At 36.8% G+C, this 27,083-nt stretch overlaps 1 protein-coding gene across 9 annotated transcripts in view; it reads right to left on the bottom strand.

The window, feature by feature from the left end:
- FAM184A (family with sequence similarity 184 member A) overlaps positions 1-27,083 on the bottom strand; it is a 72,835-nt gene that overhangs the window by 40,583 nt on the left and 5,169 nt on the right. For all 9 annotated transcript variants that reach the window (XR_007777186.1, XR_007777185.1, XR_007777187.1 and 6 more), the window contains exons 2-3: positions 5,486-6,340; positions 2,630-2,765 (exon numbers count right to left, since the gene is read on the bottom strand). Coding sequence is in view for 6 of the 9 variants with exons in the window: in XM_050972742.1 (XP_050828699.1) it covers positions 2,630-2,765; positions 5,486-6,340 (991 nt within the window). In the remaining 3 variants the exon portion in view is untranslated. The remainder of the gene's footprint in view (positions 1-2,629; positions 2,766-5,485; positions 6,341-27,083) is intronic.

Genomic DNA, 27,083 nt, shown 5'->3' with positions numbered 1-27,083 from the left:
ATAAACATGTTATTGTTGTATCAAACTCAATTTAGCTGGCTGACTTGATACATAGCTTTATCTGCTGTAAAACTTAGGGAATTGCACTTTATTTTGCTAAAGGGATATGACTAAAAGACATAAAACTCTCTCTATAGTTAAGTATGATCTAAATCCTTGCAGGTTGGAGGCTTCCTTTTAATTTCTTTATGTATATTTTTGGAAAACAAACAAAGGAAGTACAATTTCAAACTACACAATATAATCATCTGTCCTTCTCATAATCAGCTGACAAAGGTTTATGACTTCAGAAATTTCTGTCTGTTCTTCTTGATATATCTATTTTTGTAAGTTACTGACTAAAGCAGTGAAATTGCTGTTATTTTGGGAGAGGCTTTGGAGTGAATAGAAGACTGTATGGAGACAGAGTATGCTTCTAGTTATGTCCAACTGAAAGATGAGAAGTATTGTTTACTCTGAATAATTTTTTACTGGTTTTCTGTAGTCTCAGTTTCTAGGGAAGACTTTTGTTTCCCTTCTCATTTTATTATAAATTTTAAAAATGACAGGTTGAATGACAGTTCAGTTTTATAACAAAGCATTGCTTTTAAATTTAAGTCACTAAGGAACAGCTATGAAAGTGGAGTATATGCTATTTCTCACATGACAAAATCACTGAGCCTCATGATTAATTTCCATTTGTTGTAAAAAGCAAGATGCGCCAAAAAGGAAATTGTTTGTTGCCTGTGGACACAGATGTGAAGGGAGGAGCTATGAGATATATAATAAAATTCAGAAATTAAAAATGCCTCAAAATTAATAGTAATTTCATTTAAAACGCACACCTCTAACTGTATTAAGCCCTGGAGAATTCTAGAACTTATTTCAACATTTTTGTTTGTAAAACTGAAAACTGAAGAGGAAGACTTAGGACAATGGGTATGCTTAGGTTCTGTAACATTTTTTTTAAATCTTTGTTTGAAAAGTTCAGCCATTTAAGAAAGGTATTTTCAAACCCAAAATTTTATAATCTAGCAATAATACCAATAAAACGAGAATTTTCATTTTTTCATAGAAGTATGTCATACATATTTCATTGTAAGCACACAGACACTGATCTAGAGCTTTTGTCCTAGCAATACCAACACAGAAGACAGGTTTCCTATTCCTCATGCTCTACAAAAAAAGTATGCAATGCAGCACTTTCCTTACAAGTAAGCAATCTCAGGATAAATGGAAGAAGAGCATTTTAAATGCCCCAAAGAGACTCAACAGAGTGTTCTAAAATTGAAATATGATGAGTAAACATTCTTTATGGTAATTAAGTATGAGAATTCAGTTTCTTGGAGGAAGGATTTTTGACTGTGTGATCTGAAAATCAAGGAGATGGCAGTGTGGCAGTGGGCAGTGTCAGAAACCATTTTGAAACAGGCTGGCACCCAACTACCCCACATGGCAATGGCTTGGTGGCTCCAGTGCAAACAGGGATCCTGGTTCTTGTTGCACAGTGATGCTCTAAAACAAAGAGGTACCGCTGTCAGCACCACTGAGCTTGGTAAAGCTGAAAACCTCCGTGCCAGAGGACACCAGGGCTGGCCTCAATTGCAGGCTAGCTGACTCCATGACATCAGTAATACAGAAAAACAGCCTGGGTATTTATTTCCACTACATTTGGGGTGGCCTGGTGAAACCCTCTCATGCTTCTGCCTAAGGAATGAAGCAGCAACAGCTTCAGAGTGTAAGAGAACAGGGCTCTCATACAGTCATGAATTTTTCTATGACTGCCTCACAAAACACCTTTTGGAGGGTCAGATGCCCATTTTACACACTCTCAGCAGCAAGCCTATTCCTTTTAGCTGTTTGATCTAATAGGATCTTGCAGTCTTGGGCTCCTGCTGGTCGCTATAGTCTTCCAACATACAGCCTAGACTATTCCTGGGATTGTGCTAAGTTTTGTGGAAAACAATCAAAAGTTGCTATAATTGGTCTAATTCAACAAGGCCAAAGATAAGCCAGGGGCCCCTTTTAAGCCCTGAAACCCTACCTATTGTATAGCTGTCCAACTTCAAGTACTGGGGCCCATGCCTACTACTGAGCACACTAGGGAGACAATGCTAAAGAGGGAAAAGAAACCTACATGTGTACAGTCAGGTCTTAAGCTATTTTTTTGTGCCTTTCCACATGACAGCAATTACAAAGGAGCAACGAAAGCAGCTATAGAGAAAACTTTAAAGGATTTATTATTCAATAAGCTGCAAATCTTCTGGCAGTAGGTATAAAGGAGAGTACCACAGCATCAGCAAAAAGAAAAGACAACTGAAAAAAGGTAGAAGAACAGGAAACAAGTTACTATGTGGAGAACAGATACAGAGCAGAATTGTTCTGTATATGTGCAGTTCCAAGGCCTGGAAGATACATACAAGCCATACAAAGTACAGCACTTGGACAAATGAGCACACAAAAAAGGAAATTTAAGTACAATACATGTGATACCAAAAAGTTTAAAAACCCTCAAAACTCATTGGAAAATTCTACGGAAAGCATTAAACAGTCTTTAGGCACTCTAAACCTGCATGAGGTTGACAGAAAAAGAAAAGGCTAGAATAAAAGGATGAAGCTTGTTTCCAGATTAAGTTACTGACATACATACTGGCTTTGAGAACAAGATCAGTGGCCTGCTGCTGTAAGCGCTCTCTAGCAGCTGCAAGCTCGCTTTCCACTTCTTTGTGTTTGCTTAACAATGACATCTCCTCCTCCTTCACATCCTCTAGCTGTTTTTGAAGAACCTAGAGGAAACACATAATACCTGTTACCATCATATACAATCACATCAATTTAAATGAACATTAGGTTAAAAGGTACAGAAGAGACCTATCAGCAAACAAGTTTTATTCACACAAAAGCTGAAATAGTGCAATATTATTCCCATATTCATTGTCTATTCTATGTAATGCTTCAAAAATACTTTTTGAAGAACAAGATAATGGGTACACAGCATGACAGTAATGCATAAGAGAAATGTGACAATATTCAAAAAGGTAAATGAAAAAAAATCCTATAAAATGGTCCACAGAGTCTGGGGGTCAACTTTAGCAACCTGGTTTCTGGTATCTGAGAGTTTTTCACATTAAAGAATACATTATGTGTTCACAGCAGTTTAGTGCCCTTCACTGCAACTCAAAGTGTTTACTACTGACTCAAATTAAGCTACGTGTGGAGATACCTAAAATGAGAGCTGGGCAATTGCTTCTATCAAACATTCCCAGGGGTCACTGCTGGGACCAGCAACTTTTAGCATGTTTCTCAGCAACATGGGCAGTGGTATCGGGTGCATCCTCAGCAAGCTCGCTGACAACACCAAGCTGTGTGGTGCACTCGACTTGCTGGAGAGAAGGGAAGGGATGTCATCCTGAGGGACCTTGACAGGCTTGAGAGGTGGGACTGGGCAAACCTCATGGAGTTTAACAACACCAAGAGCAATGTCCTGCACCTGGATGGGGGCAATCCCAAGCACAAGTACAGGCTGGGAGGAGACTAGCTCTGGGGAGAAGGACTCTGGAACAAAAAGCTCAATATAACTTATCAATGTGCACTCACAGCCCAGAAAGCCAATCATGTCTTGGGATGCATCAAAAGCAGCATGACCAGCAGGTCACAGGAGGTGATTCTGTCCCTCTACTCTGCTCTTTTTAGACCCCACCTGCACTACTGTGTGTCCAGGTGTGGCAGCTCCAACACAAGGAAGACAAGGACCTTTCGGAAAAAGTCCAGAGGAGACCACTAAATCAATCACAGGGCTGGGTCGCTGGATCTCCTGTAGAGACAGGCTGAAAGAATGCTCAGCCTGGAGAAGAGAAGGCTCTTGGGGGGACCTTAGAGCAGCCTTCCAGTATCTAAAAAAGGCCTAAAAGAGCTGGAAAAAGACTTTTGACAAAGACATGTAGTGATAAGACAGGGGGAAGTTCCCTTAACTTGAAGGAGCATATGCTTAGATTAGATATTATGAAGAAATTCTTTCCTTTGAGGGTGGTGAGGCACTGAAACAGATTGCCCGCAGAGGTTGTGGACTTTCCATCCCTGCAGGTGTTCAAGGCTGGATGGGACTCTAAGCAAGCAGGTCTAGTGCAAGGTATCCCAGCCATGGCAGAGGGTTTGGAGCTAGATAATCTTTACTGTCCCTTCCAAGACAAACTATTCTATAGTTCTATGATTCTAAACTTTTACGCCTTAAATCAGATGTACTGATTCACAATAGGATATCTTGGAGAGTGTAATGTGTTCTAGCCATGCAGGAGGGAAAGTATTGTTCTGGTTCAAAAGAAAATATAGATTTCTTATAATTCAAGTTACTGAAACAGTAAAGAGTCATTTCAGAAACTAGCCCAGGAAAGATGAAGGGGTGGGGAAAAAGTGCTCTTTTAAGATTCAGTTTAACTTCTCATTATCCTACTTTGATTTGATTGGTAATAAATTTGGTAATAAATTGGTGAAAAATCCTTCTTGACAAGCAAAGCCTTTTTAGCCCATGATGGTAACTGATGAATGATCTCTCCCACTTCTCATCTCAACTCAGAAGTCTTTCATTACAGTCTCTCTCCTCTGTTCAGCTGAGCAGAAGGGTGGTAGAGCAGCTTTGGTGAGCACTTGGCATGCAGCGAGGATCAACCCAACACACTAAATAAAACTGTGTTGGAGCTTAACCCAGTCAGCAGCTAAGTATGGCACAGCCACTTGCTCACTACTGCCAAAGTGGGACAGAGAAGGGAATTGGAAGGGTAAAAGTGGGAAAATTTGTGGGTTGAGATGAAGACTGTTGATAGATGAAACAAAAGCCACATACATACAAGCAATTAAAACAAGGAATTCATTCACCACTTCCCATGGGCAGGCAGGCTATTCAGCTGTGCTCAGGAAAGCAGAGCTCCATCTGGCATAACACTGACTTGGAGAGGCAAACACCATCACTCCTTCCTCCTTCCCCCATATTTATATCCCGAGCATTACATCATATAATATGGAATATCCCTGTGTTAAGCTGTCCTGGCTGTGCTCCATTCCAGCTCCTTGTACAACCCCAGCCTCCTCATTGGAAGGGTGGGGTGAAAAGCCAAAACAACCCCTGCCTAAGCACAGCTCAGCAATAACTAAACAATTCATGAATTACCAACACTGTTTCCAATATGTTTGGATTTGTTTCCAACAAATCCAAAACCTGGCACCCCACAAGCTCCTGTAGAGAAAATTAACCCTACCTGAGCCAAACCCACTAATATACTGAAAGAGTGTGCAGCATTTCAGTTGCTGCTTGTGAAAATATTGTTAATTAAACAATTAAGCTTAAAGTAGAAATAAACAAAAAAAAAATTGAAGATGATGACAAGCATGTATGAGCAAAAGAAAATTAAGTTTACACATTAATAACCTCAACCTAACAGCCACATGGAAACACTGCTTTTATAAGAAAAGAAAATTCACAGTCTTGGGAACAACATATCATCAGTCTCACCTGAACATTGTTTTCTGCAGTACCAAGAGCCACCTGAAGTTTTTGGCATTTTTCCCGTAGACTAGCAGCTTCATCCTGGACCATTTGCAATTCAGTTTTAAGCTTCCCCAGATTCTTCCGTAACATACTTTCCTGGTTCTGAAATTCTTTTCTTAGTTCCACTTCTTTCTCTTTGCAGGCATGTAGACTTTCTGCTGTAAAAAGCTGAGATCTTTTCAAAGAGTCAAGTTCATGTTCATAAAAGGACTGTGCTTTGCTGAGTTTGCCTTCATAGTCCTCAATGAGCTTTTTTTTTTCCAGCCTTAACTCTTCAACCTTACTGTTCAAGTCTTCCAGCTCCAGTCTATGCAATTCCTCCATTTTCTCTTGCCCCTTACTTAAAGTAGCATTCTGACTCTGATGAGTCTTCAGAAGTTCTTGAATTTCAAGCCTGTGGGCAGCTTTTAAGTCTTCCAGAGCTGTACGCTTGTCCTTCTCATACTGTACTTGCAATTGTATGAAACTTCGCAGCCTTTCCTCAAATTTCTTTCTGATCTCTTCTACTTCCCTTGACATGGTCACTACACGTTGGACATGCTGAGCTTCTGCACAAAGCTGCATATCTTCAACTCTATCCTTATATGCTTCAAATTCTGTCAAGGCCTGATGTTTCATCTTTTTGTGATCTTCCAGTGACTCTTCCAAAACCTGAATCTTTCTCTTGAGATCCATTTCTTCTGCCACTTTACTTTTATACTGCAAGATCTTCTCTCTGGTCTCTGCAAGAATTTGTTGGATTTCTTCCTCATGAGCATCCTTAAGGGCTTGGATAGCTGCTTCATGTTCATCATTTTTAGTGTTCAAAGCATATATTACCTGCAAACACAAAATAATATTATATTAAGAGAAAAGGCATTCTGATTATCTGTTAAATCCCAAGAAAAACATACCTTGGTACTCTGAAAGCTACTTCACCAATCTGGCTTGTTTCCATCACACAAACAAGACACCACATGTTATTAAGGATGTAACTGCATAAATGCGGTATTAGTCATGATATTCTTATACATCTTAAAGAGTAGGGTAGCTTTTCTGTTCTCCTTAAACACCTAATTTTCCTAATGAAAGCTTTGTATTTATATCCATGTTGTTGCTGTAAATACACTGTGGGGGGAAGCACACTTAAAAACACATTTTAAAAAAACCTCAAATTTATTTGGAATAGTTCAAAGCACAGACTAAAAAGAAAAAAAAACTGAAGAGATCTTTCTGTTGGAAAATAACACACAGAGTATATATATCACAACAAGAAATTCAACTGGAATAAAAAACATATCTCAGATCCCTCCTTCCCAAACACTACATGTTCTTAAATATTTAATTTCAGGAACATGAAAAATGCAAACACTAGTTATTCTGGATTGCAATCTTGATGGTTGCCCAGATACAATTTCACTTTTGACAGTTTATCTAGTAAACATTTTGTGCATCCTAAGGTCTAAGGTCCATTACTACATAAATTCACTGACTTCCCAGCTAGTAAGTCAGCTGAACAGAAAAGTTCAGGGCAGGGCAGCTAGCAATCTGGGGAGCCCAGGGAGCTAAGCAGTTCAAGAAGGCTGTGAAGGCAGCAAAACCACGAGCATTCAATGAAAGTTTTAAGATAACCAGATATATCCTAAGGGATGTTTCAACTGCACCACAACATAGTAGATCTTGGTTGTTAACTAGGAAGTACAGATAAGTATGTGTATATGTCAGTGAATAAGCTATCCACGCAATAGGTGGGGTTATGCAATCTTTTGCTTCAAGAACACCAGCAATTCTCCCCATACTTCCTAGATATACAGGCAGCAGAGCTATAAAACACATCTGAACAAAAAAATGGTCTCCTGATTAGAGTAACTTGTGCATCTTAAAAATTAAGAAGAAGCAACCAAAATTACAACGAAGAAGCAGCAGGGGATTTTCTTTTTTAACTGAGGACAGAACCTAGGCCAGTCCTCCACCAGTCAGGCAACAGAGGAAGTTGTGCTGACTTGCCCTCAAGGTTGGGAAATATGAAGAAGGCACATAGCTGCTCTCCCGACACCAAGCAAAAGTCTATATGCTCCAGACTAAAGGAAAGTGTCTACAGTCAAGTGTTCAGATGAGCTACAATGCTCAAAAAAGTTCTCATAAGTGAAAGAGCAGATTTAAGACTTTGGCCATGGTGTTCTTTTGTCTGTTTTTTTGAACAAAAGTCTCAATATTTACTATAAATTTTATGCCTTTTATGCATTTTATTCTAAATTATGGCTGAAATAATATACCCCATTCTGTTACCTGAGCCACAAAATCCCAAAAGGACAGGCTTTAGATTACAACTGAAAAGAAAAAGGAAAAATAAAAAAGTTCTGAAGCAACACAAAATGCAAAAAACCCAACTCCCCCAGCCTCACCTATCTTTATATAGCAAGGAATTAACTTTAAAAAAATCACAAAAAACACTTTAAACTTCTTCTAATTCCATTTTAAACATACGTACATGCTATTTAATGAAAGAGGGAAAAAACATAGGTTTTCCATATGTTTGGCAACTTGTTTTTAGTACCAGTTACATATCTGCAGGTATCAATGACACTTTTGGCTTTTTTCCTCCCCAGATAAAAAATTAAGATAAACTTTCCTATTTTGAAGGAGTTTCATGGTACAGAGACTCACAAAACTTGACCAAAACATTGCAAAAAATGACAACTAAACCACATGCAATCTCATTAGCAAAATCACAGCTATCACTGAAATGCCCTTCACCAAAGGTTTCAACCTTCTATATTCTTATTGTCTTTGGTGACGCCAACAGTAACTTCTGATCACAAAGCTATGACCTCCCTCCTGGTACCAACAGTCTCAGCTATTGGATCCCAAAGGCTTGTTTCCCTGCTGGCTTAATGGTGTCTAGTATGCAACTTCTTTGTTCATATCAAAAATTACTTGAAAACAGAGGGTTTGGGGTTTTTCTAAATGTTATATGCACTGTCTTGCATGAGAGGTCCCTTAGTTTTGGTTCGAGACGTGGGACAATGTAGTTTAGAAGGTACTATAAAAAAGATAAATCTCACACTTAGGATCAGGTTATATTATAATAAGCAATTGCAGAACACTAGGTCAAATCCCACACTCTAAACAGCCCTTGACTCTCATCCTTGTGCACAGAAGTGCCATAATGTTTTTCACTTCAGGCAGTGTTCCAGTCTCAAGTTAGCACTACGATCTGCAGAAAGTATAAATCATAAAGCATTTTCAAGGGTATTATGATTTAGCAGTGGAAACCTCACTGAAAACTCCAAGTGAAAAATAAATCCATGTGCAATGCCACATTCAGAAGATATCTTTAAATTCTCATTATTGACTTGCTCCTTACTAAAAGCACTGAACAGCAACAAATTCAATTCAAATTCAAGTACAAATCGTTCCCTAAAAGAAGGGCATTTATATCTTATGGGAAATGCAAAAATAAAATGCATGCAACTGAATATTTCATCATAACATATGCCTTACAGCAGCCTGAATTCCAGCTCCATCAAATTACTATAAACCTCAGTATTTTTAAAGAAATGGAATAGCTGTATCAGATTCCATATTTGAGAATTTGACCCACTGTATTAATGTAGGAACACAGGGAAAAAAAGTCTGTACTAACTGAACCAAAAGCAACTTAACAGCACTTCAATGAAACACAAGCAGAAATTGAAGTACCTTGAAGCCAATGAATACATTTAAAGTTCTAGCTAAAATAAATCTCTCCTTCTCAAGTAAGTTTCTGAAAATCGAAAAGCAATAAGGTTGCAAACATTGGAGGTAGATAGAAAAAACAAGTTTTGCACTCTCTGTTTTTAAATGAGAGCATGAACCCCTGCTAAGCATGCTTGTAAATGCTTTTAAAAATGATTTAAAAATCCCTGCAGCTTTTTTAGTACAACTGCATAATACTAAGACCCATAAACTGCTTATTTGAGTAATTCATATTTTTCCAGCTCTACTCCAACTGCACATAGCAATTCTTATCACATGACAGGAAAAAAAAAATCATGCTTTACTGTATTTTCAGTCAGCATATCATTTCAGAGGGACAGACAGAACCATATTCTCTATAAGGATACTGAGATTGCCAGCTAACACTTTTTATACAAAACAATAATTTAATTTTTAATGAAAACCTACTGAAAAACTGTGTGCATTGGTCTGAAGAACTACAACAGAGTAAGTTAGTACCAACAACAGCAATAACCTTTGGTTATGCCAATAATTATTGGATTGTTTTATGTTCTACATGGTAAGGTGAAGCAAGTCAGACCCTACTCTAGCTTTGGTGTTTTGAGCGACATGGAACACAAACAACAATTCCTGTTCCACACTGTTTGTGGCTGAAAGATGAAAGTTTGCCTGAGAAATATTTTTTACCCCAAACTAGATGTTATGGTTTGAAAAACTGACCAGCTCTTACGTGGTCAGCTGTACTTCAGTCATCTGCTCCTGACAGCAATTTAGTCACGATAAAATGCTTTTCTAATTACAAATGTGTAATTCATCTTAATACTAGAATTGAGTGCAAATTATTTTGCAGCACAGAAAACAATAGTCTATGATTCTATGAACATACCCCAAGAAATGTGCATGGTTAATTTTCTCTAATTTTACATCAACAAGAGAGCTGATACCTATGAGTCACTACACATCTTACACAAACATCAATCTTATGACTGGTAAACCTCCATTTCAGACTTGATGTGTGGGTCCCTGGGCCAGAGTGCTGTGTTCAGCCTTGTTCAGGTGAACTGCTGTGTTCCCAGTGCTCCCAGGGTGCTGCTGCCTGAACACCAGCCTGAAACACCAGAGACTCCAGAGGCATCCCCAGATTTTGCCAGTGCTGCCTCTCTCTGGAATGAACCACACAAGGACAGTGCCAACAAGAAATGCTTGTGCATAACCTGCTAATGGTTTATAAGATACAGACCAATAAACCTGACCCACCCTTGCACACTCTGGGTAGGTAAGAATTACTTCACATAGGAAGTAGTAACATATATTGAGAAACAGTAAAAAGTGCAGCAAACAGAAAAGTTCAGCCTAGAAAATCAGTAAGAAACCTTAAAAAATTTGCAAGCATTATCATTAATTATTTTATGTAGAAATATTTCCTTTATGATAGTTCAAAAAAATCATATGTTTTTGGTACAATAGGTATTGCATTATTTTTTCCCCTTGTCTTCCAGTTGACTAAATAATGTCCAAAAAATGAGATATATCTATATATCAGCATTTAAAATTTACATATTAAGATCAATTTAAGACCCATAAAATACCCAAAATAAAATACCCAACTAAATAGCCAGGTAAAGTTTGTTTTACAGGACAAATTTCTTTTCCTTAGCACATTACAAGAATACAATGATACAGGAAAGTACTTCAAAGCTGCTTAAAACTTCCTTTCATAAAAGCTGACCACAATCACAGAGTACAGTATTACAAATGTGTTACTACATACAAAAGTAGCCAGACAGTTATAACATGTATAGAAAAAAAAAAAACCCACACCCAAACCACAAAACCTATGTATACCCATCTTTCTTTCTTTTTTCTTTTTTATTTAAATTTTTAAAAACATCCATATATCTAGAAAGATCTTTTGCTTCCTTACGGAAAATCCCACAAATAGATGATGCTCTGTCAATCAAGATCTTTGTATTGCTGATAAACACAGGAACAAGCTAGACCTTTAGATCAGGATTTCTTGACATCACAGAAAAGGTGGAAGGACAACACTTGTTCTTCAGCTACATGGCTCATTGCAAGTCTTTCTAAATACCTGGGCCAGTGCATTAGGGGCACAGTACAATGAGCAGGGAAGGGACAAATATGGTCTGCAGCTGTAAAAGGAATGCCCCCTGCAAAAAGCGTCTCCACCCAAAAAGCTGGTCTAACTATACCGGTCTTCTTTTGAGATAAAATGCACCGAGGGCAAGAACTTGATTTTTTTCCCCCCTAAAAAACACACTTTCACATAAAATCTATTATTAAAATATCCTTTATGCTATTCAACAGTCTCCATGTGTTAGCTGAATTTAAGTAAAATTCAGTATCTTATTCCTTTAGAAACTCTGGAAACAAATACTGGATTCTTTTTATTCCAGCAACTAGCTTTCCAAAGAAATCTCTAATGACTTTTGTTTACAATTAATTATTTAGAGAATGACACTATGAAGCTCAACATAATTTCTAAGTATTGAGCATTAACAGATACTCACTATTCACTACTACCTAGAGCTCTACCTTTAGATAAGGAATTTTTCATTTTCACACTTATTGATAGACACTAAATTTTCTGTCAAAGATGGTAAGTCCAAGCCCATGCACCAGTCACCAACATCCACACCGAGAATAAAATACAGGGGAAAAACATCATGTTTTATTTTCAGGTTTCCTGATGTTTAATACAATATACAGTAGGTATAACACTTCACAGGGGCCCATACACCTTGAGAGCTTTCTTCATACTCCTAAATACCTGCTCCTCAAGTAACTGTAATCTGATGTGCTGATAATCCATTTCCACTCTCAGAACTGCCAAGTACAGATCAGTATCACATTTAACTTGACTTACAGTCCTTCCTGTGTTTTGTTTATTTGTGTATGGCCCACTCTGAAATGTTAACTCTTCTGAATTGTCTGAAAATCCTACTGGTTTAAAATATCTTCTTGCATTTACAGCTCAGCATGTTTATAAATTATTACAGTGCACCTTAAAATTTAATTATCAGGAAAAGACATGCCACAGTCCAATTAATCATGGGGGAGGAGATGTCCCACTCAAAAAAGAGGTGCAGAGCACACCTTGACACCGGGACAGAGTGGTCAGTGTGGCTGAATAGGTCATTTATTCCCTGTGGCCTTTCTCCTAGAGTTGTACCAGACACCAAATGAGAGGCTTTAGCTCATCAGGAGCTTTATGCTACCACAGCCTATCTTGGAAACAGGCACTTGGTCCAAATCTGGGAAAAGGGATAACCTTTATCAATCAGGTAACACAAATCAAAATCAAGGCAGCAGTAAAGCTACAGCTACAGAGCACTCTGTAATCAGATTCAACAAGGGGAGCACATTACCTGCACCTCTTTTGATAGCCCAACACACTGAGCAGCAACATGAGAATGGAATTCACAAGTTCAGAAGCCAAGGCAGTCAAGACTGGTTTAAAGCAACAATATGTCATCCTACAACTGATTTTAGCAATCAGCAGCAAACCAAGAAGGAGTTCACCCATGACAAGAGGTCAAGTGGGCAATCAGGCCCTGTTGCTCCTTCTGCTCTAGCAGCAGAGTACTTCTAAGACTGGGTCCACCAGTGAAATACGACCAGAAGGGGACAAAAGGGGATTTGACAGAGGCATCAGCATGTATGAGAGCGTGACAGAAAGAGATACTTGGGGGCAAACCCATTCCATTAAGCAGAGTAAATATAATACTGGATACAAGGACAGATGGCATCCTGATATGGAAAGCAGAAAATTCCTTTTTTTCCCTTACATGGTTATTTTGGATGTGCTGCAGAAAAGGGAAAAATGGGGTATTTTCCTTGCCACAACAAATTATAATGGAACAAAGGAATTTAATAACTGTACTCTATTTTCTGAGGAAAAAAAAGGGCAGACATCTCTCCCAAATATGTATAAAAATAAAAAACAGAAGGAAAAGAAGGAAAAATACAGTTCACTTTAAAAAGGTTTTAAAAAGAATCATGACTTGGCTAAAGTGTGACAGACAGATAGATACAATGCTGCAACACCAAAACCAGGAGGAATTTCTCACTGAGAGGGTTGTCAAGAATGGGAATGGGCTACTCAGGGAGGTGGTGGAGTCACCATCCCCAGAGGTGTTCAAGAAACAACTGGATCTTAGTGCTAGCTTAGTGCTAGTCTAGTTGATATAATGGTGTTTGGTCATAGGCTGGACTCAATCTTGGATGCCTTTCCCCATATTAATAATTTTAGGCCTCTATGAAACATGATGCAACCTTCAGAATATCTTCAACTGAGGGAAAAATTCAGATACAAAACAAGCAGTTGTGATATCAAACAAACAAGAAATACTGATTAAATGGGTAGAGCTACAGCAAGATAATATCACAGAACCATGAGATGGGTTGGGGTATTCACTGGACATCTCTAGTCAGTGGCAAAATGGCCATTAAAGAATGCTGCAGATGGACAGGCAAGCAGCCAGATTGAATTCAACTAATTTTCATGAGTAGAACACCTCAGAATTATATGTACAAGAACCAAAATAATTTTCCCAGGCAGAAAGAAGTAGACTTAAAGACCTTGACAGGAAGACAAGAAGCAGCTGGATAGAAATGAAGTGCAACTTTTTACTATAAACCAAATTAGGGAAGACATCACCATTAGTGCTTTCTGTGACTGGCACTTAATCCCCCACTTGGCTACTATGTGACATCTATTTCTGAGATAAAAGCTCAGCTGTTCCACACTGGCAATGCTGTCTCTAATGGAATTACATAAGTTTACAGGGGTCAGCAATCCAGTTCCATACATTTATGTTGCACTGTTCTCAGAGCAATTTCTAAGCAGTATATTTATTACCTGTGTGACTGAGACATTTGGTAGCTGCACCTAAGTTTACTTTCTGAGCCAAAGTGTAAAACCAGCTTGCAGAGTAAGTCAATATAGAGTTTAATGTGAATTTCAATCTCACTATGACATCAAAAGTATTTTCATGATGACAGGTTTTAATACAACACAAGAATAGTTTGAAGAAAGACTGTTAAGAAAGAGCATAAAATTGTTTAGAAAAAGCTTCAAAAGTTAGTCAGAATGGGAACAAATTCTAGCAGAAAACAGTTTAAATGTTTTGTAATGGCTCTTTGAAAATCAACCCTTATTTTTAAATTCAACCATTTGTAAATCAAGTGGTTTTAAACACAACCAACTTGTAAATCAAGTTGAGTGGTACTAAACCTCAAACTTGCTTAACTGATAAGGAGAGCTCTACTATACAAATGTTATCAAAAAGACAACAGTTATTTGCAATGCCTCTAAGACTACTTCAGCACTATGACTTAAAAATTATTTATCATCCCAAATCCTCAGCATGGTTTCAGAACTATATTACAGAGAAAATAGAGATGCCATATTTTCATCTGCTTTAATTACCTGCTAGCCATATTAAGTTCATCCTTTCTTTTTTCAATTTCTGCATTTAGTATCATCAAATTATATCCTAATGGTCAGTCAAGCCATTGTTAATGAAGTTGGAATTTTTTTCCCTGACAATGTCATTCTGAAATTTTTCTCATTCGAAGTATTTTTAGAAGGAAAATATAGTTTCTAATTCACCATTATTCCTTTTCTTAACAAAAAGCAAAGTCATATTTCTCCTTGAAAAAGCATCCACAGAAGAAAAACAGCCTTTTGGTGCAAAAGATGAGAGATGGCACTGAGGAAGTTGGTTGTCTTCAGCAGGATCAAATGCCTTAAAAAGGACGACATTCACTGACATTGAAGCGATGAGAGCCTAAAAGGATGAACAGAATTTGAAATTTTCTGCAAAGTATATTTCTATGACAAATCCATCACACTTAGAAAGTCTCAATTTGGAGTGGAAAAAACCAATCATATAAAAAGGGTAAGATTTGTCAGCTGATTCCATTTATTGTCAGAAAGCAAAGCTTAAGTTTCTCTATTTTGTTCTAAAATTAATCTTTTTTTTTAAAAAAGGCCACTATAAGCAATGTCTAACCCAGTCATAAGCAATTATATTGATATAAATTATAATTTAAGTCTCCCTTTTTTGCTAAACTGGGCTAAATTATCCTTCATACAATCACATAATCTGTAGTTTCATCTACTGTACTTTCATCAGAAAGAAATATTTAAGTTGTATAGTTATTTGTACTACATAGAATAAGTCATAACACTGAAAATAATCCAAATTCTAAAAAATTACTGTCCCATTTCCTTCTAAATCTATTTCCTTGCTTTACCATTCAAGCTAACTTCCATTACAGTTCAATACTAAAAACTGGCTCTTAAATTTTAATTCATTTCACCTTCAAATCTAACCCCCTATTAACTTTCACCATCTGAAGTGTCATGTTTTTAAACATTTATTTTTCACAAGATTTTTATAATGAAAAGCTGTCTGGTCATTGCCTGGTTTTAGATTTTTCAATACATGGCTTAGAAACACACAGCTTTTTAATAACTAAGGGTATGCAAAGCTGAGTTCTCCTGCTTTTTAGGAAAACATAATTTTTGTAGAAGTACCCACTAATATTGGGAACTGGCTTTAAATATTTAGAATGAAAAGGATTTGTTTTTTCTTTTATTTGGCAAGGGGAGAAGAAAGGAAAGCAGGGATGATAGAGACAGAACAACTGCAGAAATGTAAAGTAAAATGAAGCATCTCCATTCCAAAATCAGCTCTAGAGGATATCCAAAGCAGTATTTCTGAGTGCCATCACCTGAAAATGTCACAAGTACTTTTGGATAATTGTAAAAGAAGTTGACACTAAAGAAAGATGATCTCTTTTCCTCTTAGTTTGCTTGCAAACCTGAAAGCAAGGTATAGTCAGCATTATTATCACTCAAACACACTATTCATTCTTACTGAAGAGTCCTCAAGTATTGAGCTGATGAAAGCATTAGCAAAAGGTTTTTCCTGTATTCTGTTTTCCCAGAAAAACAGCAGTACTGTATGACAAGCCAGAGAAAAGGTTTTCCCAGTTTCCTCTTCACCACCAAAACAAAGCTCATTTTTGCACTCTCTCTGCCTGCAAGTCTTGTCCTCTCAATGCCTGATCTATTTTGGCTTTAATTTCCTCAAGAATTTCTGCAGACTCTATGCAATTTGAGTATCTAGTGGTTCCTCACAGCAGATGAGACCATGCAGATAAGAATACACCACTAGTGGATCAAAGAAGAAATCTTCATCAGTGTTTTGAAAAGCAGACTGGAAAATAAATCCATTGCTTGCTCATAATTGATTTTCTACTTTCCAGACTTGTTTAAGGAAGGAAAGGCATTGAGCCTTCCAAGCAAGGATACAATTCCACAGGAAAGAAATATTAGTGAAACACATATACAGCAAGACTCCCAACACAGTATTTTTATCTACAGCATCTTTCCCTTTTCTAGAAGGCATTAACTACAAACCACCTCTGGAAGTTTTAATGCTAAATTTCCAGAATTAAGGAAATTCCAACAAGAATTATGGAATTTTTAATAACTGCAGAAGAATTTGAGCTACCTTCCCAGAAAGAAACTACCTTGAAGCAATTTCTCTTCTTTCCTCTGGAAAAAAATAATCTACATTTTAACCAACAAAATAAAATCCATGCTCATGCTAACTTATCACTAATTCAACTGTTTAAAAAAAAATTAAGATTACAGAAGCAAAATCAAAGTAAGCAGAAGATAGCACAGTCACCAGCTGAGACCAAGTTTATTTTCAAAGCTAAGCTCAAGATGAATCTAAGACAAATCTGTAGTGGCCTACTGGGATACTTTCCAGTAACCTACAGGTCCCAATCATGCAATGGAAAAAAATTGTAATTCCTAGCTACATCTCAATATTTATACAATAATGACTATTAGTTTTGACGTGGAACGCTCACAACTTACAGGTTCAACACAGTAGCTCTTATAGAAACACCATGTATACAGAGTCACAGAAAGGTTGGGGTCAGAAGACCCATCTGGAGGTTACCTAGTCTAACCTAGATCCTGAGCAAAGCAGAGTCAGCTAGAACAGACTATGCTGGGCGTTGCTCAAGTGGGTTTTGAAAGTCTCCAAGGAAGACAAGGATGCAACATATGTGGGCAGCCTTTGCCAGAATTTGACCATCCTCACAGTAGAAAAAAAAAAAAAAAAAAAAAAAAAAGGTTTTTCTTGTGTTTTAGTTTGTGCCTATTGCCTTTTGTTTTCATGAGACACCACTAAGAATATGCCTGCTCAGTCCTCTTTACTCCTCACCATCTGGTGTACACACACGTTTGTAAGATCCCCCTGAGCCTTTCCTTCTCCAGGCTAAACAGTTGCATCTCTCAGCCTCTCCCAGTATGACAGATGGGCCAGTCTCCTCAACACAGCAGCCTTTTGCTGGACTTGCTCCAGCACATCCATGACTCTTTCATATGGGGGAGCCTTCGAACCAGAGCCAGCACTCCAGGTGTGTTTCACCAGCAGAGAGCAGAGGGGAGGGATCACCCCCCTTGACCTGCTGTGACACTGGTTCCCACACAGTCCAGTGTGCCATTGACCTTCTCTGCCAGAGGCACACTGCTGGACCACGTTCAAGCCATGTCTGTCAGGACCCCGGGGCCTTCCCTGGCCCGGCTCTTTCCAGACAGTCGATTCCAACCACATCCCCGCTGCGCTGCCCCAGATAGGCCTTAGCATGAGGTCCCTGTCGGTGCATTCCTCCAGCCTGTCCAGCTCTGAACAGCAGCACACCCATCTGTTTTACAACCCCTCATCCCACTTTTCTACTGGCTACAAACTTGCTGAGTGTGCATTCTGTCTCATCACCCAGCTCATAACAAAGATGTTAAACAGACTGGCCTCTGGGGCACACAGTTAATGACCAGCCCTCAACTGGGCTTCATGCAACTGACCACAAAATCCAGAGGTTCAGCTAGCTTTTATTCTACTTTAATGTCTACTTGTCTAGCACACACTTGGACAAGACTCACAGCCACATGACAAAGAACAGTGGAGATGTAACAGATTTTAAATTTCCTTTAAAAAGTCGTACAAAAAAAAAAAAAAGAAAAATACTAAATACATGTTTTTGTCATAGTATCTAGTCTATCTACTTAAAGTTTGTGCAGTTCCCTCCACCACAAGTTTTCTAAATCATTCAATAAAAAAGTGTGAAAAAAATTTATATACATAACTAGGAAAATTGTAGTATCTCCATCAGAGACCTACAAGAAAATTGATGCTCTTATAAAAGCATGTAATTATGCTGCTTTGTCCTAAAGCATCTCTTTTTTCTATTCATCCCATTAAATACAGTAAAAGTAGAATCCTGTACACTCAGTCCAACAGCTATACTTTCTTATTATGGCTATCCAGTTGAATCAAAACTTCATAAGTGTGATAATCTTCTGGAGAGCTACCCTAGTGAATGTTCTTAAAAACTTGTCTCATGCAATTGCAATAAAGGCTTCTACTATTGTTTCTGTTTGGCAGCTGGAATACAAGGAGCTTATTTTAAGAGTACTTATACGGTAAATAGTTTGCCAGATTTGCCTCTTTTACAATACTTACTTTATTCCACATAAAATGAGAGACATTAACTCCTATTCTCCAAGCAATTCATCATACAGAATTCCGTAGGTTAAGACTGTTCAGAATTTTTCACTTCCAACAATAATTCCCCACATCTCATGGGTCAGTCAAAGAAGAATCTTCATCGAGACCTCAAGTTTTCACTGTGATTAGCTAGCCTAAGAAGAAAATCTGTGATAGCTAATATGATAAAGATTATTAAAGGAATTCTTTAGCTTCTTTCTTCAGCATCTATTACTTCCTTTTTTAAATTCAACAAATGAGAAAACAGCGGCAATCTTAAATCAAGGAATACACATGAATCAAACATGGAGATCTGTAAGAACGGGGAAAAAAAAAATAAAAATCACTGAGCACTTGTGTGCAAGTTCACATTAAATAATTAGCTCAAGGCCTCCGGTGGGTACAGGTCTGTATCATGCACCTGTCAGTACACATATATTCAGTCTCTCACACAAACATGCCTAGTTCTACTACTACTGCAAAAATCTTCCACTTCTTACACAATAAGGGAAGCAAAAAATAAGCTAAGTTGGTGGCATATTGCAAAATACACAATTAGTTAAAAATTTAAGAATGATCTATGCAACTCATATACAAAGAACACACTGAGATATCATTCCAAGGCCCATTTTAAGACTATTCTATTCTACGCACAATGCAACTGTCAATACACCAGCTGTAATTCAATACTATATATATTACCAGCTGTAATTCAAAAAACTGTAACTCACATCTTAACTTGTTAAGAGACAGCATGGAACAATTTGTTTTTTAGACCTAGACATTTAACAGTTAATAGCAAATTTGCTTAAGTTTTCCAATACTTTGTTGAAAGTTGAATTTCAAATTAGCTAGCAAGTACCATTTAAGCTTTGGTTTGTTGGTGGTTTTTAACATCACTTTTACACACTAAGCACAAGTATCTTCAGCTACTGATCCACCACTGCTTTCATTACACAGTCAGGAAAGATTCTAATAAAGATGAAAGTTTTTGATATTTAGCTCTGTTCTGTTGCCACCAGATCCTCTCCCTAATTTTAATCTATACTTTTAGAGAACTGCCATCGCTTTCTACATATAGTTTAAATGTTAAAGAGGCTACATACAATATAGCTTCCAAAACAAAATCTCTTCCATGAAAGTGTAAGGATTTTTATGGTAAATTCATTAAAAATGAAGAAGCTTTTTGCATAACAGAGCCATGTATATTTCAGAAATGTCTCATTTTACAGATAAAAAGTTAAACATGTGCTTGTATCTCTCAGTTTTCCAGAGTTTTCATTAAGTTCTCAGTATACTTCCTATACTTTGGGCAGTCTTCAATCACAGAACCGGACATAAAATACACTAGAACTCAAAGTAGAGTACACAATGAATTAGTTGGATATCCCAATTCATTATTTATTCGACTGGAAACAACTATTTCCTCCTGTTACAGACTCACTTGGGACGTACTTGCAACCACAAATCAATACCCTTGTGCTGGGATAGGTGTGGCAGTACCAACACCAAGTCAAAAACTCCTTTTCAGTTCTGGCAACCTCTATCAATCAGGTTATGCCAGAAAAAAAACATTACAAATCTGTAGCATAGTAGCTTCAGACAAACTCCCAAGACAGTTAAATCTTGAGAAACATACTGAAGAAAAAAAATTAAAATAAAAAATATTTAGTGACAGATGCAACAAATTCCCCAATCTGCCTCCCTATTTACCCTCTAATCACCTATCTAGACTATAATTGACACATCTGCTATATGACTAGACCTTCAATTGCTGCAAGGAAAATAGGATAGGCCAAGGGGCTACTCTCAAGTTGTGTTTGTCTCAGAGCATTTCAGATTTATTTCTTAAATACTTGCATATCTGATTTTAGTCTTTCAGGTATTTAAATCTCTCGAGATCCTCATTCTACAAAATTATTCCACACATAAATAAAGGAATTTTCTCTCAGCAGAGTAATATTAAGTTCAGAACTTCCCAAAACAAGAAGTAGTAACACCACAGTGGAGGAAAAGGGTGAAAATGGTACTCATCTTACAAACCTGGATCACTGTTTTTGATTAATCATCAAAGTAAGGGGTTTTAGTAGTATGTTGTTTCAATAGGTAATTTCCTCTTATTTTGAGGACTTGTGGACCTAAGATACTTTGGGCAACATGCAGAAATAAAAGACATATCTTAAGTGAATTTTATGACAAGACAATTGCATTTGCAGCTTCTTAAGACCCTTATAAGCTAAACATGCAGTTATTTCAGAACAGAATAAAACCAAATATTTAGTCCTTTTTTGTTGTATATTCCGTAAGTCACCTTTTGAAAATCAAACATAAAACCCTCTTTCAGAGTCCTGACAAAATTAAGAAAAAGCTGCTGCTCATTCAAATATTCTTAAACATTTCTTAATTTACTAGCAGACAGAACTCTGAAAAATACCAGTGCCTGTTTTAATTTTCACTTTTGTCCTTTTTTTTTTTTTTGTTTTCTATTCTGCTAGGTTTCTGGGAAGGCACTACAAAACAGCACGGCACACACTTTCAGAGAAATAATTCACTGCACTTACCTCCGTAGTGCTCAGCAGAATCAATGTCATAGCTTGCCACACCAACTACATAAAACATTTGGGAAATTATAGTAGTTATATAAGCTGGGCCTCTAACGAGATTTTGCCAGCAGGGAAATGTACTGGTCTGCATAAAACAAGTCAGACTTGGTTGCTGCTGACACCAGTGCTGGTGAGGACAAGTGTGGAGGCAGCCCCGCGCTTGGTACCATGGAGAGCTGTGGCTGCCACCCACCCCCGCAGGCAAGGGGGGCAACACAGCTAAGGAGAAAAATTCAACACAGCCCCAGCGCAGCCCATGACAAAGTGTCTGACAAGGCTGCTCTTCCCAAGAGGAGAGCCTCACAAGTATCCCAAGAAACACACATCCAGCCTCACACTTCACTAAGTATATATAGACTGTGTTCTTTGATAAAATTAGCTCTTGTAGGTAAACTTAAGACTATTCCCAATTCTTTGACAAAGCAACTGGGTTTTTATGCTTCCAAGACCAGAGAATTTTCTTCATTTCTTTCTAAAGCTTTAAAAAAAGTCTCCCTTTTCTTATAAGAATTCCTCTTCTATATGTGGGAACAGATGAGGTTCAAGATCAGTAGTGAATGTAGAGTTGAACATAACTCGTGAGTTAGGACTTGAATTCAGGGATCAACTTTATCAAAATTTCATACAGGCCCATAAAGAAGCTGGAGTTTATGATCAGTATGTAATTTTTTATATTTTAGAGTAAGAAGATGTGTTACTTCTGTCTACAACTTTACCAAGCTAATGCTTTTTGAAAGCAGGAAATTTAATTTCCCTCAGGACCAGGGAGCATAGATGCATAAGGAAAAAAAAACAACCAAAAAACCTCCACAGAAACAAAAAACAAACCACAACAAAACCCCATCCCAAAACATTTTAAAATTTCCATTAGAGGAAAATAGTCTATTACACAAACAGCTTTGTCAAAAAAAAAAAAAAAAACAAACCCAGAACAAAACAAAAAACTCCAGCAACAAACAACACCCCCCACCCTCCCAACAATCTGGTATTTGAAATCTAGTTTATTCTAGAGTATGAACTCAGAGCTATGGAAAAGAATGCAAACCAACAGAGGCTAAACTTGCTTCAGGCTCTTCACTTGTTCAGAACACATCTCCTAAAGCAGTGTCTGCCCAAAGTGATAAGAACTACGATCTCATGCATTAGGTATTTGGAGGCAAGACAGAATATACCTAATACACCAAACTGCCATATACACCTTTTCAATCCACAGTATGGACCATTCACAGGATGTGAAACAGAGCACAGAAATAAAGGAAGACAAGAATCACAGGACTAGAAAGAATGACCACAGAATACTTCCAGGTCAGCTCAAGGAATATGTAAACTGAGCTTTGTGTCCAAGTACAGCCCCAGCATAAAGCAAATGGACATGTTTTTAAAAGAAATAAAGAGAAGGGGTGTTGGGGAAAGGACTGACATATATGACATATAACTCAGTTAACATGATAACACTATACAATATATGGAAAGCTAGTGAACATGGACAAAATAATGGTATCCAAAATTTTAAATAAATTTCTATCATTCTGTGTCCCAACAAAGTATTTTCTTCAATAAATGAGTTATGTTGACACGACAGGTTAACATTCAGAAGAAAGGCATGCATAGATTTTCAAGGTGTTTTGCCTTTTTTTATGTATAAACATACAATTGATTACTTATTACAACCAGCTACAATAAAGTATATTTTAAGTGTAAAACCTACACTTAGAATTACACAAAGCAGTTAAATTAAAAAAAAAATCAAGTCCTTTTCCTTAATCTTTATTAAAGAAATAATTTCCCACTACCTTAATTTGTCACAATTTAAAAGGACAAAGACAGTCACAGAAGATTACTGCAATACTTTTTAGTACAACCTATCCAAACGCATCAGCATCCATAATGCAAAATACTAGATCTGAGAAGGCAGTGTCAGATACCCTTTACTAAAAGTTATTGCTTTCAGTCACATTGTGAGCAAAAACACTGTTCAAATAAAAATCTTTGGATTATAGCACACCTGTTTTGTGAACACATTACAGGTCAGGTTTCTAGAAATTAAATTTTAGGACACTGGATGAAAAGATTACTTTAATCCCATAAAAATTAAAATAGAAAACGAGTACTTCTCATATTCACCTCATACTACTTTTTGCAGCTAAAAGGTTGTCTTTCATTTAATGGCAGCATCTTGAAGAAGGACTTCATTAACTTTTCAACATTAGCTATTTTTATAAGCTGTCATTTTGATCCGAGTCAAGTGCCAACCTCAGCAAAAGGTTCTTCTTCCTCCTAGCCTTCTTGATTCAGTTAGAAGAGCCTGGCTGAGGAAACAGAACCAGGTAACATGCATTAAGTAGGACAAGATGGTGAATAGCTTTAGACTGTTTTGTTTCTTCTGGTTATTTTTGGAATGCAATGCCTTTGGTTACTGGTATGACATCAGTCATTAGAAGAATACACAGATGCCTGGCTTACTACTGCCTAACTTATATCAGCCAAGAGACATATACATCTGATTTCATAATATTATGTTGAGATTTGCTGGGTTTATTTAGCAACAAGCCTGTAAACAGCTAGAAAAAGTTAGTGACTATTTTAAGGTAATGCCCTCCTCCTTTTTACAGGTCAAAGGAGAATGAAGCTTCAATGTAGAATTGGAAGGATGAAAAACAGTAGTGTCACTGACAAAATTACTGGTTTTATTAAAGCCAAACCCTGAGTTTCAAAGAATGAGATACTGAAATAATTTAAGTGCTTAGAAACTACTCAGGGCTAGAAGTCACTGCACCAAAACAATGACTTATGACAAATAACACTTCCATGCATGTATTAGATGTAATACATGTAATTGTACACCTAGACATACACCTTTAATTGTACTTCCGGACATTAAAAAATAAAGTATGTGTAACCAAGAGGTTGCATGACAATACAGTAATACGCAAACAGTATGCAAAGCAATGCTGTTGCCAAATGCACTTTTACTGTGCTTGAAGAATGCACAAAACTACAATGTTTAATATTAAATTGCAATCTGTCTTCTAAAGAAGTGTTAAGTTTGTCGATTTGAAACAAATTCTTTGTACATTCATAATATTTCAAATACCAACATCAACACCAAAAAAAAAACCCACCAAAAAATCCACCAGACTGTCTTCTGATGATACATTTTTGTAAGACTTGTCAAATCAAAACTCTTTATAGGATTGAGTACTTCAGAGTGCTGTGCCCATACTAATTTACAAGTGTATGAAATAATTAATCTATAATAACCTTGTACAGTTATAGAGTTCAACTACTGATTTCCTTTTTCAACTATACATAAAAGACTTTCCAATTTACAACTTTTACATCTGAAGGAAAGCATTTCAGTATTGCGTTCTTAACTCTGAACTGGCACTTCCATCTAAAAAGAAAATTGCAAAAGCCTTCTTTCATAAAGCAGTACTTAGCTGAAAACTGTAACAACAATAAAACTCTAAATAATTCAAAATATTTCTTTATTTTCTTTCATAAGGTTTATATTGTCTTATTTAAATGTAGCTAAAGGTTGGCAGATTTTAAACTTCACAGGTGTTGCAATATCAGGTTTCATTTATGTCCTGAATGTTCTTCCTTCTTTAGTTTTTAAATGTTGACATGCTGTTAACATTGACATTAGGAGTAAAATCTATGTCTTTCCAGTTTTTTTTTAAATATTCTTAAAGTGTTGATGTATGGGATTTAACAGCTGAAGTACAGACCAGAGCAATAACATCTCACAGTCTTCCAGCTCTTTGTAACTCTATATTATTTAATTTTGACAGTGAATAATAAACAAGAGGATATCTTAAGGATCTTTTCCAACCTCCTGACTCTTAAGATCATCAAGTCCAACTGTAAACCTAACACTTGCAAGTTTACTCCTAAACTACATCCCCAGTTGCCATGTCATTTATCCTCTCCCCCAGTTTATTTATTTATCACTTCATTTTTATTATTCTTTTGGATGTTCGTAAAATGAGGAGAAAAAAAAAACCAACCAAATTAATCTCCAAGAAGCTGATATATCCACAAGTGTATTAAAGAAGCATTTTAGACTAGTAACATATGTGAATGTGTGATCAGACAGTTTTTCAACATCACACTTTCAACTACACACATATACAGGAAATATCTTTAGAACATCAAGTTATCAGTGGCCTCAGAAGAACTCTAAGTTACCAGTCAACCATTAAAACTATGTGGGTGGAGAGCAAAGGAATTCATTTGAGTATATTTTTTTTTTGTATTAAAAATATTTCATTCTTGTCCTCCTTCCTTCTTCTTGATGTCTTGTGATAAAAGACTGCAAAGTCATTGACCCAATTCTCACATCACAACACTGAGCTCTAAAATATACCCACATCAGGTCAACATAGAATCCCTGCAGTCTCACCTTACAGGTTTGCAATGATAATGAAGGAAGGAACCATTTGAGGGCTACATGATCCTTATTAATCACCAAATTCTGTAATTTTTGTCCTACAAAACATGGATGGTAAGAAAGACCTCTTCAGGTCTTAAATTATAAGCCACAGCTGCCTTAAAGCAGTTCATAGTACATCAACTAGAAAGTATTCAGACAAACACCATAACTGATTATTTTACTGAAGTTCTGAAGAAGATATTGAGAGTCTGAAAGCTCTACTTACTTCTTCTGAACTATATCAGATGTTATTAAAGACATTACGTTTTTACACAGTTCCATCTTTCTCCTTATACTATCATAGGTACAGAAAACTTCTCCTCTGTGAATATCCCTTGCTAAGATCATAATTACTGCAGAATAAGGACACAGTTGGAAAACGACATGGAAAGAGTCTGACAGGGAAGATGGAGAGACTACCCTAGCATGATTTAAAAAGGAAAAATCTTAAGACAGACACAATATTTCTGGAGCAAGTTTCTCATTTCCTATCTGAGAAGTCTCTCCCTTCTGAGATGACTTATTTCAGCTATCTTTGGAATAATTAACACAAAACAAAGTTAAATATCTCCAGAGAAATGTAAATTAATTGAATATCTAATATTATATTTTCAAATCTTTTAGTCCTTGCTACTATTTTTAATGAAGTAACATAATATTTATTCACACATTACCAGTTAGAATAATGTGGAATATACTGACATCAAAATACATACTTAAATCACACCCGCCTCAAAATTTCAGTTCTTTTCATGCAATCCTGGAACTGTTACAAATACTGGCCTACTGCCAGTGTTAACACACATTGGAGAGATGACATAAGGCTGCTTAAAAAGCTAAATCCCAAGTTTTTACAAAACTGTTACTGGCATCAACTACAACATGATGACAGCTAACATCAAAACAGTTCTACAGGGATATTTAGATTCCCATGTCTTTCCTGGTTTTTAGGGCTCCTTTTTTAAAGTGTTCTTATAATTTTATGCACAATTAACCTTCTGCAAGAGGTTTAGTTGTTTTGTTTCCTGAGGCAGAATACTTCCAAATAAAAACTGACAAAGTTTCACAGGAAACATTTGTTAAGAATCATTTATATAAGTTAAACCTTACAGCTCTTACTTGCATAAAACTGTGATTGCTGAGGGAGACCTTTAACCATTCCAGAAAAAGAGTACATACAACAAAAACCATAAGCATCTGAATTAAAGATCATCAAATTGGCACTGCAG

Source organism: Serinus canaria, chromosome 3, assembly GCF_022539315.1.
Source record: "Serinus canaria isolate serCan28SL12 chromosome 3, serCan2020, whole genome shotgun sequence".
NCBI lineage: Eukaryota > Metazoa > Chordata > Aves > Passeriformes > Fringillidae > Serinus > Serinus canaria.
The sequence above is the reverse complement of the archived record's forward strand: the minus strand, read 5'-3'. Positions and strand labels throughout refer to the sequence as shown.